Below are 15,295 nucleotides of genomic sequence, written 5' to 3'. Positions count from 1 at the left end.
AAAATGACAATTCTCTAATCATTTACCAAACCCATTTGACTTTCTTTCTTCCATGGAACACAAAAGGAGGCATAATGTTAGCCTTAGTCACCATTCACTTTTAATGTGTGGAAGAAATAATCAATAAAAATGAGGTTAACATTCAGCACAACATCTCCTTTTGAGTTCCAAGGAGGAAAAAAAATAAATACGTTTTTGTTTGGAAAAACATGAGCAGGGAATAAATTATATCTTAAAGGTTAAGAACTCTGCATTAGCAGTGAAGTCAAATTTAGATTCTAAAGCACTAATGGACACACTTCTGGCCCAGAGCAGCCAACGCCATGCCAATCCGGCCTGGCTACAATTCATGATGAACTCAGTTGGCCTAAAAGAGGAGGTGTGAGGAAAAGATCTTAGCAGGGATCAATGTTTAAGTCTGCAACCTCAATTGCAATGACTGGCACAGGGCTACGGGCTAACCACCATGTCAGCCGCTAAATCTTGTAACACATGACAACATAGGATAGTAGGCTAAAGGGGCAGCCTGTGTGAAAAAGCATCTAAACGTTGTGTAGCCTGTGGATAAGGAAAAGGCTTAAGGGTAGTACAGGACACAAGATAAGACAGTTTAACATGGATTTTTAGCAACCCAAGTTAGATTAGTGCAGCCACAGGACGTCTCCAGAGGAATAAGTTAGTGTCAAAGGTCACCTTGAAGAAAGGCTGGACACAACTTGCAATAATTAAGGATAACACGATTATGTTGTTTAGTGGTGCATCTTGACTTGCGCAACTGAATAGGAAAACAGAATATGCTAGGGTAACATGTTATCGACAGAGTCTTGAATGAGATAGGTTCAATTAAAAAAAGAAAATTCTGTCAATATTTACTCACCCTCATGTTATTTTTGAACCCATATGACTTTCTACCATGGAACACAAAAAGAGACAGAATGATAGACTCAGGAACCATTCACTGTCATTATATTGAAGAAAAAAACAAAACAACATGCAATAAAAGTGAATGGTGACTGAGGCCAACTTTCTGCCTAAATCCTTTTAAATTCCACGGAAGAAAGCAAGTCATAGGGGTTTGTAACAACACGAGGATGAGTAAATGATGACCGAATTTGCAATTTTGGGTGAATTATCACTTTAACTATCCCTGGTGGTGGTTGAGGAGAGTCCCCCTATTCACCTTATTCAGCCCCGCCACTTTTCATTGCTCCGCTCTTCCGACTTTTGTCATCTAACTTCCTGTTTATATTGATTCTACTGAGAAGAGTTGATCAAAATGGATTGCGTGTGTGTGGGAGCACAGAAAGTATTTTTCACCAAGAGTTGATGGCATGAGTCTACACCACCCCTCTACTACGTGAAAATGCTCGTGAGGTGCTTTGCTGTCACTGTAAATGATCGTTTTTTCCGATGCCTGCGGAGGTAAATTGGACCTGGCAAATCACATTCAGACAGCTTACACACTGCACTTTTTCATAATACAAGCATTTAACTGGTATACGTGTAAATCTGCTTAATTTTTAGGTTTCAAATTGTTAATAATGTGTTAAAATGTCTAGTTGACATGAAATTTCAAACAAGACAGTTCGTATTATTTTACATGCAAGTTCATGACATTAAAGGAAATTATTTTGTACATTTTAAAATAAATTTTTCTTCACTCTAAACTTTTAAGAGGCTTAAATGTGATTAAAATAGTTGTAAACGCAATACAAAATAAAATGTGCACTTTTATGTGTGTGTGTGTGTGTGTGTGTGTGTGTGTGTGTATAAATATAGCTGCACCCTTCCCCCGTCAGGGTATAACACTAAAAAAATCTGCTCAACTAAACTATAACGCATTGGGTGAATGACATGAGAAGATGGCCAGAGGTGTCGTACAGAGATATTTTTAATGATTTTGTGTTGTCTCTTGGAGTTTCATGAGCACAGGAGCATAACAGGATGTCCACAGCGTGAAGGTAAGATCTTGTAAGATGTATTTATGAATGAAGTACTCTTGTTTTAAAATCTCTCTGCTCTACATTCTGTTGTTATGGCATCCCCTGGCCTGAACACTTTAAAATACTCATGATAGCTTTTGACAACTCTATAACCTGTAAATCCACTTCGCTAGCTAATTACACTTTGAAATCAACACCATAGATATCTATATAACGGCCGCTAGAACAGAAGTTCTGAGACAAAATTTTCAAGATGGCTGCGCGCTAGTTTCTCTATATAGTGAATACTATGTAAAGCACTTTGAGTGTCTAGAAAAAGTGCTATATAAATGTAACGTTCATTGATTCATTCATTTAAAGTCAGGTTAACAGAACAAACAACGCCCAAGCAAGTATAAATTGATTCATTATGAGACGACAGAAGACGATAGAACTGGGGAAAGGATTCGAAGAGGGATTAATTCTTTGGCCAGTAGGAAAATGAGGAGTGGGAGACACTTCCACAGCATATGGTGGACGCACGAGGTCAAGTGAACATGACTTGGAACCAGAGAATGTGATTAAGGGGAGGTGGATTCTTTCTTTTCTTTTTTTTTGGGCCACACTTTTTTCCCCCAATTTAACTAGGTCACTACTAATCCTCTTTGCCCTGGCTATTACATAAAGTCATCAATTAAAGGATAAGAGTCAAATGTGATTATCCCACTCCCCCAATCAAAGCCATGTTTTAACCTAATCAACAGAGAAAGGCTGGAGAATATAACAAAGGTTGGTTTTGCCAGCCAAACAGGGCAGTGTGGTTATGATTGCTACACGTTTTTTTTCCCATGATTTATTTCCTTGGTTCACTTGGATAGAAAATATATTTTACAACAGTGAACCAGCAGGTGTAAAGTAACTAGATTGCATTTATATATCATTAAATACCAATGATTCCAAGGCAGCAGAAGAAAACTGCTTCTGTTTTAGGCTGCATCAGAGCAGCAAACAGATAAAAGAAAAAAGTCAATTTGAAATTCAGTATGCAAATTTTGTTAATCATTTAGGGTTCCCACTCTTTTTCCAGTGGGAACCCTAAATGACTTCATGACATACACACACACACACACACACACATATATATATATATATATATGTGTGTGTGTGTGTGTGTGTCATGAAGTCATTTAGGGTTCCCACTGGAAAAAGAGTGTGTATTATTTTATTATTTAATTTTAATTCTTGAATGAAAAAAAAAATGGTAAAACTATATATATATATATATATATATAGTTTTACCATTTTTTTTCATTCAAGAATTAAAATTAAATAATAAAATAATAAACAATAGTTAAGTTGTCCTTTATGATTAAAAATAATGTCAATTTGTTAAAAAAAATTTTTACCTCAGCATTTTTATTGGCAAAAACTAATCTGAACTGAGAGTCGTTTTAAAAAAAAAAAGGACCATGTGCAGTTTATGACACGTATCTACGAAATCAGTTCTTTAATATGAGCTACAGAGATCTTAGACATTGACAAATTGATTAAAACTGAATACACACAGTATCAAATATGAAACTTTATTAGCAACACCGAGGGTTGTTGTACTGTTTAAATAAAATATTCATGGTTGTTGGTATCGTTTTATAAAATAGAAAATTATTAATATTACTGTATAATTATAATACAGTAATGACTGTGTTTATTTATTATATTTAATAATATACAAGTTTTAGGTGATTTCCAACCAGTGGTGCCTGCAGGATTTAATCAGAGGGTATGCACAGAACCCTGCCAAAGTAAATTAGTGTACCCTTGTTGTCTTGGGAGGTCTGGTGGCATGCTCCTCTAGAAGAAATGTTTTGCAAAAACGTTCAATTCTGGTGACTTTGAGAGAAGCATTTTTTTATTTCTTAAGTTTGTGTAGCATTTCTGTAACTATTGGCTAAAGTATACACTACCGTTCAAAAGTTTAGGGTCACTTATGTTTTTTTTTTTTTTTTTTTGTTTTTTTTCACATTTTAGAATAATAGTAAAGTCATCACAACTACGGAATAATAGAAATGGAAATATGGGAATTATGTTGTGACTAAAAAAAATCCAAAATAAATCAAAACTGTGTTATATTTTAGCATCTTTAAAGTACTCACACTTTGCCTAGATTTTGCAGAAATGTACTCTTGGCATTTTCTCTACCAACTTCTTGAGGTATCACCCTGGGATGCTTTTTAAACAGTATTGAAGGAGTTCCCATCTATGTTGGGCACTTAGTGGCTCCATTTCAAAAACCTTTTTTTTTTTTTATAAAATTTTAGTTTTGTAATTAAATAAATTAATATGTTGGCACAATTATATTTTTGTCTACAATTTCAAACATTTGAGCATACACCTTCAGATAAAAAGGTTTTTAAGATCATGAGAAACATTTCAGGCAAGTGACCCCAAACTTTTGAACGGTAGTGAATCTAATAGACTTCACACTAACTGTGTTCTTACCACTGATATATACAGGTGCATCTCAATAAATTAGAATGTCGTGGAAAAGTTCATTTATTTCAGTAATTCAACTCAAATTGTGAAACTCGTATATTAAATAAATTCAATGCACACAGACTGAAGTAGTTTAAGTCTTTGGTTCTTTTAATTTTGATGATTTTGGCTCACATTTAACAAAAACCCACCAATTCACTATCTCAAAAAATTAGAATACATCATAAGACCAATAAAAAAACATTTTTAGTGAATTGTTGGCCTTCTGGAAAGTATGTTCATTTACTGTATATGTACTCAATACTTGGTAGGGGCTCCTTTTGCTTTAATTACTGCCTCAATTCGGCGTGGCATGGAGGTGATCAGTTTGTGGCACTGCTGAGGTGGTATGGAAGCCCAGGTTTCTTTGACAGTGGCCTTCAGCTCATCTGCATTTTTTGGTCTCTTGTTTCTCATTTTCCTCTTGACAATACCCCATAGATTCTCTATGGGGTTCAGGTCTGGTGAGTTTGCTGGCCAGTCAAGCACACCAACACCATGGTCATTTAACCAACTTTTGGTGCTTTTGGCAGTGTGGGCAGGTGCCAAATCCTGCTGGAAAATGAAATCAGCATCTTTAAAAAGCTGGTCAGCAGAAAGAAGCATGAAGTGCTCCAACATTTCTTGGTAAATGGGTGCAGTGACTTTGGTTTTCAAAAAACACAATGGACCAACACCAGCAGATGACATTGCACCCCAAATCATCACAGACTGTGGAAACTTAACACTGGACTTCAAGCAACTTGGGCTATGAGCTTCTCCACCCTTCCTCCAGACTCTAGGACCTTGGTTTCCAAATGAAATACAAAACTTGCTCTCATCTGAAAAGAGGACTTTGGACCACTGGGCAACAGTCCAGTTCTTCTTCTCCTTAGCCCAGGTAAGATGCCTCTGACGTTGTCTGTGGTTCAGGAGTGGCTTAACAAGAGGTATACAACAACTGTAGCCAAATTCCTTGACACATCTGTGTGTGGTGGCTCTTGATGCCTTGACCCCAGCCTCAGTCCATTCCTTGTGAAGTTCACCCAAATTCTTGAATCGATTTTTCATGACAATCCTCATAAGGCTGCGGTTCTCTCGGTTGGTTGTGCATCTTTTTCTTCCACACTTTTTCCTTCCACTCAACTTTCTGTTAACATGCTTGGATACAGCACTCTGTGAACAGCCAGCTTCTTTGGCAATGAATGTTTGTGGCTTACCCTCCTTGTGAAGGGTGTCAATGATTGTCTTCTGGACAACTGTCAGATCAGCAATCTTCCCCATGATTGTGTAGCCTAGTGAACCAAACTGAGAGACCATTTCAGCTCAGGAAACTTTGCAGGTGTTTTGAGTTGATTAGCTGATTGGCATGTCACCATATTCTAATTTTTTGAGATAGTGAATTGGTGGGTTTTTGTTAAATGTGAGCCAAAATCATCACAATTAAAAGAACCAAAGACTTAAACTACTTCAGTCTGTGTGCATTGAATTTATTTAATACACAAGTTTCACAATTTGAGTTGAATGACTGAAATAAATGAACTTTTCCACGACATTCTAATTTATTGAGATGCACCTGTATATCTATATATATATATATATATATATATATACACACATACACACACACACACACAGGTAGCCAAAAGTTTGGAATAATGTACAGATTTTGCTCTTATGGAAAGAAATGTGTGCTTTTATTCACCAAAGTGTCATTCAACTGATCACAATGTGTAGTCAGGACATTAATAACGTGAACAATTACTATTGCAATTTGAAAAAAATTTTAAACTACTTCAAAGAGTTCTCATCAAAAAATCCTCCATGTGCAGCAATGGCAGCTTTGCAGATCCTTGACATTCTAGCTCTCAGTTTGTCCAGATACTCAGGTGACATTTCACCCCACACTTCCTGTAGCACTTGCCAAAGATGTGGCTGTCTTGTCGGGCACTTCTCACGCACCTTACAGTCTAGCTGATCCCACAAAAGCTCAATGGGGTTAAGATCCATAACACTCTTTTCCAATTATCTGTTGTCCAATGTCTGTGTTTCTTTGCCCACTCTAACTTTTTCTTTTTGTTTTTCTGTTTCAAAAGTGGCTTTTTCTTTGCAATTCTTCCCATAAGGCCTGCACCCCTGAGTCTTCTCTTTACTGTTGTACATGAAACTGGTGTTGAGCGGGTAGAATTCAATGAAGCTGTCAGCTGAGGACATGTGAGGCGTCTATTTCTCAAACTAGAGACTCTGATGTACTTATCCTCTTGTTTAGTTGTATATCTGGCCTGCCACATCTCTTTCTCTCCTTGTTAGAGCCAGTTGTCCTTTGTCTTGGAAGACAGCAGTGTACACCTTTGTATGAAAACTTCAGTTCTTTGGCAATTTCAAGCATTGTATAGCCTTCATTCCTCAAAACAATGATTAACTGACGAGTTTCTAGAGAAAGCTGTTTCTTTTTTTGCCATTTTTGACCTAATATTGACCTTAAGACCTGCCAGTCTATTGCATACTGTGGCAACTCAAAAACAAACACAAAGACAATGTTAAGCTTCATTTAACGAACCAAATAGCTTTCAACTGTGTTTGATATAATGCAAAGTGATTTTCTAGTACCAAATTAGCAATTTAGCATGATTACTCAAGGATAAGGTGTTGAAGTGATGACTGCTAGAAATGTCTAGTCTAGATTTGACCAAAAATGACTTTTTTCAAATAGTGATGGTGCTGTTTTTTTACATCAGTAATGTCCTGACTATACTTTGTGACCATTTGAATGCCACTTTGGAGAATTAAAGTACCAATTTCCTTCCGAAACAGCAAAATCTGTACATTATTCCAAACTTTTGGCCACCAGTGTGTCTGTGTGTGTGTGTGTGTATGTGTATATATATATATATATACACACACACACACACACACACACACACACACACACACACACAGTACTGTACTAAGTTTTAGGCACTTGTGAAAAATGTTGCATAGTGAGGATTTCTTCAAAAACAGTGCCATAATTAGCTTTCATTTTTCAATTAACATCATCCAAAGTCTAGTAAACAAAAAAAGCTAAATCAATATTTGGTGTGACCAACTTTGCCTTCAAAACAGCACCAATTAGGGACACCTGGACAAAGTTTTTCTTGGTTGTTGGCAGACAGGATGTTCCAAGCTTCTTGGAGAATCTGCAACAGTTCTTCTATATATTTAGGCTGTCTCAATTGCTTCTGTCTCTTCATGTAATCCCAGACTGACTCGATATTCAGTGGGGGTCTCTGTGGGTCCATGCCATCTGTTACAGGGCTACATGTTCTTCTATTCTATTCTATTTGCAGAAGGAATGCTTGGGAGTCTAAAATGTATATTACCTATTGACACACTACAGCTAAAGATATAAACATCTTAAGACAAATGTTTTTGTTAAACATCTTATGTGCCTAAGACTTTTGCACAGTACTGTGTGTATGTATATATATATATTGCTATGCCCAAACATTCCAATGTGCCTACTGACTTAGCAGAAAATCATCTCATTTCAGTGAATAAACATTGGCCATTTAATCATTTTTTTCCCTAAAATCTGCCAGTACATCCCTACAACGCAAACGTCCTACACATGTAATTATTTATTTGAAGTCGGAAATATTTCCTGTTTTTTAAAGCCTGATCGAGTTATGTATATCTATATCAAACAGTAACTTCATTAGTGAACAGATCAGCTGAATGTCAACAAGTTCACTGAAACGGAGGAAAGATACAAGCAGACATTTTTATTTCACACGTCGAAGTGTTCGTTCAAAGTTACTTGTTTTACGTACGGTAATGTTTTCATTGAAAGTGCCTTTTTCTGGGGGCCTGGGTAGCTCAGTGGTAAAAGATGCTGGCTACCACCCCTGGAGTTCGCTAGTTCGCTAGTTCGAATCCCAGGGCGTGCTGAGTGACTCCAGTCAGGTCTCCTAAGCAACCAAAATTAGCCCAGTTGCTAGGGAGGGTAGAGTCACATGGGGTTACCTCCTCGTGGTCGCTATAATGTGGTTCGTTCTGGGTGGGGCACGTGGTGAGTTGAGCACAGATGTCGCGGTGGATGGCGTGAAGCCATGTCTCCGTGGCAAAGCGCTCAAAAAGCCACGTGATAAGATGCGCAGGTTGATGGTCTCGGATTTTGAAATCCCGGTCCAACTTTTTTAAGGACCCTCCAAGGGAAAGGATGTGTTGTCACCTTAAAACAAGCAGGTAATATAGCTTTTCCTATTTACATTACAACCTGTGGAAAGTTTTGCCATGTCCCTTGATGATCGTTGTGCTGCACCCAGGGACAGGTGAATGCTCTGACATTGCAGATGAATTATATCTTGTCCCTTGTTACATATATTATCCATAACAATCAAATAAAACATTAATCATGACTGTCCAGTTCTATATATATATATATATCTCAGTGGTTCTTTTTTTTTCTCCCCTTTTCTCCCAATTTGGAATGCCCAATTCCCACTACTTAGTAGGTCCTTGTGGTGGCGCGGTTACTCTCCTCAATCCGGGTGGCGGAGGACAAGTCTCAGTTGCCTCTACTTCTGAGACCGTCAATCCGCGCATCTTATCACGTGGCTCGCTGTGCATGACATCGCAGAGACTCACAGCACGTGGAAGCACATGCTACTCTCCGCGATCCACGCACAACTTACCATGCGCCCCATTGAGGGCGAGAACCCCTAATTGCGACCACGAGGAGGTTATCCCATGTGACTCTACCCTCCCTAGCAACCGGGCCAATTTGGTTGCTTAGGAGACCTGGCTGGCGTCACTTAGCACACCCTGGATTCGAAATCGCGACTCCAGGGGTGGTAGTCAGCATCAATACTCGCTGAGCTACCCAGGCCCCAATATATCAGTGGTTCTTAAGCTAAAAAAGCAAGACGTAGCAGAACGGTACGCCTGAGCAGAACGCACGTATCTCTGTATGCATTTTTAATAGTTGAAATTCTTTTTAACTTGACACAGTGTCTAAAAATGCAGCGCCTCTCTGAATGATGCAAAAGACACAATGAACGCAGCAGAGAAGTCAACAACATCCATGTAGCGCATGTTGGAAAACACATCTTGAACTCAAAAACAAGTGCAGTGTGAACGGTCCCTTACATGACACAGCACTGATTGAAGTTTCTCAAACTTACCTCTTAAAAAAGTAGCCTTTTGTTTCAGTTGATTGTAGGCAAATATCCACTTTATCAAGTTCTCTGTGTTCTTAAAGGTGCTGTAAGCGATTATAGCCGTTCTGGAACTTTCCCCAGACTAGCCGATGAATTAGCCACACCCCCTCTTTCCAAAACGCTGCACTCCAAAGACACGTGCACACACACAGACACATAAGAGAGACCGTTGTGTTGGAGCAGATGGAGGGCGTTGTGTCCCTCTGAGCATTTCGCTGTCCAACCCGGAGCGTTTTGGGGGAGTAGGAGAAGGTACCGGCAATTTTACAAGCATATATGGTATATAACGCGCACAATGCTTGACAGGCATAAAGTCTTCTGAATGGCTAAACAATGGACCTGACCGTGGCCCAAGGACATATTTTACCCCGCTGTTTACTGAGCCTAGGGCTGTTACAGAGATATGTGTGATATTTCATGGCAACCATTTCAGTGATATCTGACAGGTAATAGAGGTGTTTTCTTCATATCAATTCATTAAAAAACAAAACAAAACAAAAAACACTTACAGTACCTTTAAAGGTGCACTCAGTAACCTTTGTCTTTGTGTCATCTTGGACTTACACTGACACCTAGCGGCTTGGATGCAGCATCATTTAAAATCAATAGTTTCAGTTACAGATGCCATTGTCGAAATGTTGCATTCACATGATTACTTTAATCAATGAGTGAAAGTGTCAAATAACAGGACGGTTACTGAGATTAAGCGAGTAGTATTTGGCTGGTCATGTGATACTAATATGGCAGCCCCCATGTGCAGACCCTCTCCATGTAGAATAAAACAGCTTTGATAATACTTTTTATAATAAGCTTTTATATTCAATCATAAGTGGTTATGATTTCCTACATTTATTGCAAAATTACAATTCTTGTCTATAGGAGTTAAACTTTTTAATGAGGAAAAAATTACTGAGTGCACGTTTAAGTATATCCGGATAGTCCTACTGTTTTACTGAGTGAGAAACCGCTCCGAATGATTCCGTGAATGAGCGGGCGTTGAAATACTCTCAGGGAAAATGTCTCTCAGGTCAGTCGTAGCACTCATTGTACGCACAGAATGTATATAGCTGCAGGCGCCACTGTATACAGCTATTAGGAGTGTAAATATTTGCTCTGATGAGAATTCGATTACGATTCTACATACAGTATGTTACAGATATTTCTTCATACACATGCAAAGAGTGTGCGCACAGAGAGAGAGAGAGAGAGAGAGAGATAGTGCGCAACATTATCTAGCTGCTGCATGCACCACTGAGAAACATGACCTGAGGTGCGTTCAATAGCAGTGGGGCTTGAATTGCATTTTCCAAGATATAGCTCACGAGTCAAGCTGCTAAAGACTGATTTCGGGGCTGGTGCTGTTCGTTCTCGTAATTTAGAAATTATATAATTATGAGAATCCTACTAGTAAAAATCGTTCACATCTTTGAAGAACTCGTAATTACAACAAAAAAACAACAACAATTTGACCATTGTGACATCATGTAAAATGAAGCAAAACAGCAGTGGCCTATGCAGTTAGTTTACACATTTCTATTTGATATAACATTTTATTATAGCCACTGTTACCTGAAGTGCTTTCAATAGAGGCGAATTAATGAAGTAATGTAGTGATTAAATATTTTGCTGTAATCAACAACAAAGAAACACATGGATCAGTTTTGCCATTATGAGTGTAGCTTAGAAACAAATACTCTTCAGAAACAAATCGATTCTACTCCGTAATTCCCACATGCAGAAGTCAAAGGCCAATTTTCAAACTTTATTTATTTTATTTTAATTTTTTTTCTCCTCCTTTCTCCCCAATTGGAATGCCCGATTCCCAATGCACTCTAGGTCCTCGTGGTGGCGTAGTGACTCGCGTCAATCCGGGTGGCGGAGGACAAATCTCAGCTGCCTCCATGTCTGAGACCGTCAATCCGCGCATCTTATCACGTGGTTTGTTGAGCGTGTTACCGCGGAGTCTTCAAGCTATTCGCCGCGGCATCCACGCACAACTCACCACGCACCCCACCAAAAGCGAGAACCACATTATAGCGACCATGAGGAGGTTAACCCAACGTGACTCTACCCACCCTAGCAACCGGGCCAATCGGTTGCTTAGGAAGCCTGACTGGAGTCACTCAGCACGCCTTGGATTCGAACTTGCGACTCCAGGTGTGGTAGTCAGCGTCTTTACTTGCTGAGCTACCCAGGCCCCCTCAAACTTAAATTTATTAAGTAATTTAGAAAGTGTGACGTTTATATTTTTGTTCGTTTTTAACTCTATGCAAGTCTCTATGGCTATTTTCAATGCAAAATCCAGATTAAAATCTAAAAACCTTTTTATCCCATATAAAAACCTGTATAACCCATATATTTAAGATCCATTTTAATAACAACTCTCTAACTGATTCGGGACTGACTTTGTCAGTATGCAGTTTATAACGACCAACATCAGTACAAAGACTGAAATTATCTACGTTAAATAGTATGAATGGAGTCTGTACATCAAGCTCAATTAATTGCAGAAAACTGGAGAAGAAGAATGTGCTGCCTTGCAAGCAATGTAATTATAGCTAATCAATACAACGATCTCCATGAATAATTCAGTTAAATCTGCTGGATTTACAAACTCATTTATCAAATTCATCCCGTAATGAAAGAAAGAGAGAGAGAGAGACTCACTGTGAGGATTCCTTTGAGCTGTGTGTAGAAAAGGCCGCCCATTCCACCAAACATGATCAGCCCCATGAAACAAGACACACGGAGCAGAGCTAACTCATGACGTACCGCAAACTCCTCCTGAGAGAAAGAAACATGTTACACACGTGATCCAAATGCTCACAGTCAAATCAGCAAATTCCCATGTAAGATTGTTCTGCTACACACACACACACATACACGAGTGATTTTCTAATTTCATAAAAGGGAGTTATGAAAAGTGATGTGACACTATGTTTATGTCCTTTGCTGAAGGCGTTTCTGTGACTATTACACCAAAACACATACAGACACAAATAAATATACAAAATCCACAATATTTTGCCTGGTGTGGGAAAGTTAAGCTTTTCCATGAGATAACGCCACTATCTCTCCAATACAGCTGTTTCTGTGCACATTTCCGCCATCTCTCGCTTCTCAGCTGCGTCTATTTACTCGCATACAATGCTCCGCAGAATAAACAACAACAGGAAATTAAGCGTTATGGGTTTTTATTTGCAGGCGGTCTGCTGTTGTCATGATGGCTCAGCTGTTCTAGTGTTATTGCGAATGAAAAGCATTCAAGTTGTGGGTAAGAATGATGCTCCTGTGAAATTAAATGTTTTGAAAAAAAAAATAAATATATATTATATATATAAAATTATGCATGCATTAAAACGCAGAAAAGGTAAGGTAATATAAGCTGAGGCTTTGAACATGTGTTTTGGGTGAAATGATATGGCATCAAGCCAGGACCAGAACAACTGATCATTGCACAGTTCAGATTCTCTGATTAAGTAGAATAAGGTATTCAGCAGTATTCAGTACTTAGCAGTAATACTAATGCCACCTGAAGGTCCTAAATGCCAGTTAAGAGGTGCAAATCAAGTGCCTCCATTGAGATGATTCCATACTAACTTACTACATTATGTACTATTTGCATGTTTTCTGTATGTATAGAATACCCAGATGTTTAAACTGGCCAAAATGTGTAGTAGTGTACAACAGCATACTGCCTTGGGTACTATATCCCACAATGCAATGCTTCTGACTAGATCTTCCATTTACAATGTGCCAAATTAACTAGAAATATGAACTGCGATTTTACTCATTATTTGATCAGACTGCCAAAAACCAACACATTTTACACAAATTTAAAACATGTTATTACCACCGACAAGACGACTATACTTCACTCATTGAAAAATTGCGACAGGGTGAGCACACTTGACAACAATGTGGCATCCGACTGTTTAAAATGCTTATAAACATTTAACTATTTTACACATAATTATCGTTTTAAATAGAAGGCACAATACAGTATGTTGTGCTGAACATATCCATAGTTTTCTCAAGAAAACATGTAATTTGTGGCACTAGCTCTCATTTGCGGTACCACACAATAAAAATGATTTTGCATTTAAATGATCATAACTTAAAATGTAGAGTAAGAATAACTGCCCTGGATTGATCTTGTTGAGATTACTCAATTATACACGTTTTTACTGGCTAAACTTGTGACAAGTTATTGAATTTAGAAAAACTACTCAGCTGAAATCCAAATTATAAGCCAAAAGAACTAAGCACATCACACACACACATATTCGGATTCCCAGCATGCACTGCGGCATGAAAACATTATGCAAAATGCAGGTGTTACTGACTTTTCATTTTTTACTCTGCTGTTTTTATATATGCTGTTGGTTGTTGTGTATTTGTCATGTAGCAATATTTCAAAGCTCATCTTTTAACTCATGATGTGTTTGATGATTGTCACCATCATTGTGATTTGCATGCAAAGTGTTGAGGACCATGCATTTCTCCTTGACAAGCTTAAGACTAAATGTTATAGAGGGATCAGATTTTGGTCTCTGATCATCAACCTGCCATTTACCACCAAATTGCAGTTTATTTTACCTCTCACAATAAGATGGCCATAACTACTTTATGATTATCAATAATATACAATTATAAAATAATTGAATTTACAGTATGTATTCAGTTTAAACTGAATTAGATTGAAGTTGATTGAACCAAGAAATTCACATTAAGCTCATTTAACAAGTTATACTGATTTAAGGCAACTTCATTTTCTGTTTAAACAACTTTCCCTCTTAAGTTGACACAACTTAAAATTAAGGCAGCATGAACACTTACTTTTTAAGTTAAAACAACATGATTTTTACAGTGCAGAGTTATACATTTCTTATCAAAAACATCCAGTCAAGCAGGGTGTTTTAGGTATTCTTGAGAAAGGATATTACAATAAATATTTAGTGATCTTTCAATTGCAAAGTAACTGTAGCATTAAAACAGCTATTAAAGAAGAGTGTGTTAGGTAGATAACTAAAATATAATAATGTTTAATATATACAGTACAAAATGGAAGCAGGAATTTATAAAAATATCAGAAATGTGAAGGGAAAACATTATTTTTATTTTTATAATTATCAAGTCATCTCCAAATTAAATTTCAATTCTTCGTTTTCCACTTTGTTGAATGTTGTAAAAGCTACAGCTATTCTACAGCTACCTAAATGAGAAATTAAATAAAATCTAGACACAATTAAAACCAGTACCATGGTATTACCATGGAAAATAACATGCTTTGTGGACATGTACCCTGTAAATAACATGGCATAAGGATATGGTAATTATTCAGTACCATGGTATTATTATCTGATACCATTAAAGTACTTTTTATAAGAGGAGAAAGGGAGACTTTTTAATTTTTTGCAATTCCATTGCTTGTTTGTGGGAATTTTTGGTAACACTTTACAATAAGGTTCCATTCATAAACATTAGCTGATGCATTTGGCTTCATGAACTAACAATGAATGATGTCATATATTTTTTTTACAGCATTTATTAATCTTTGTTGATGCTAGTTGATAAAAATACAATTGTTCACTGCTAGTTCATGTTAGTTCATAATGCATTAACTAATGTTAACATATATAACTTTTGCTTTTAAAATGT

General features: G+C 37.5%; 1 protein-coding gene across 3 annotated transcripts in view; it reads right to left on the bottom strand.

The window, feature by feature from the left end:
- Positions 1-15,295, bottom strand: part of LOC127412492 (palmitoyltransferase ZDHHC21) — a 37,849-nt gene that overhangs the window by 9,362 nt on the left and 13,192 nt on the right. For 2 of the 3 annotated variants that reach the window (XM_051648903.1, XM_051648925.1), the window contains one exon: positions 12,302-12,418. In XM_051648903.1, the coding sequence (XP_051504863.1) occupies positions 12,302-12,418 (117 nt within the window). Of the gene's footprint in view, positions 1-5,594; positions 5,729-12,301; positions 12,419-15,295 lie in introns of those variants that run through there. The other variant, XM_051648914.1, reaches the window with a different exon arrangement.

The sequence above is a fragment of the Myxocyprinus asiaticus genome, chromosome 2 (assembly GCF_019703515.2).
Source record: "Myxocyprinus asiaticus isolate MX2 ecotype Aquarium Trade chromosome 2, UBuf_Myxa_2, whole genome shotgun sequence".
NCBI lineage: Eukaryota > Metazoa > Chordata > Actinopteri > Cypriniformes > Catostomidae > Myxocyprinus > Myxocyprinus asiaticus.
Note: the sequence above shows the minus strand (reverse complement) of the source record. Positions and strands in the feature narration are given on the sequence as shown.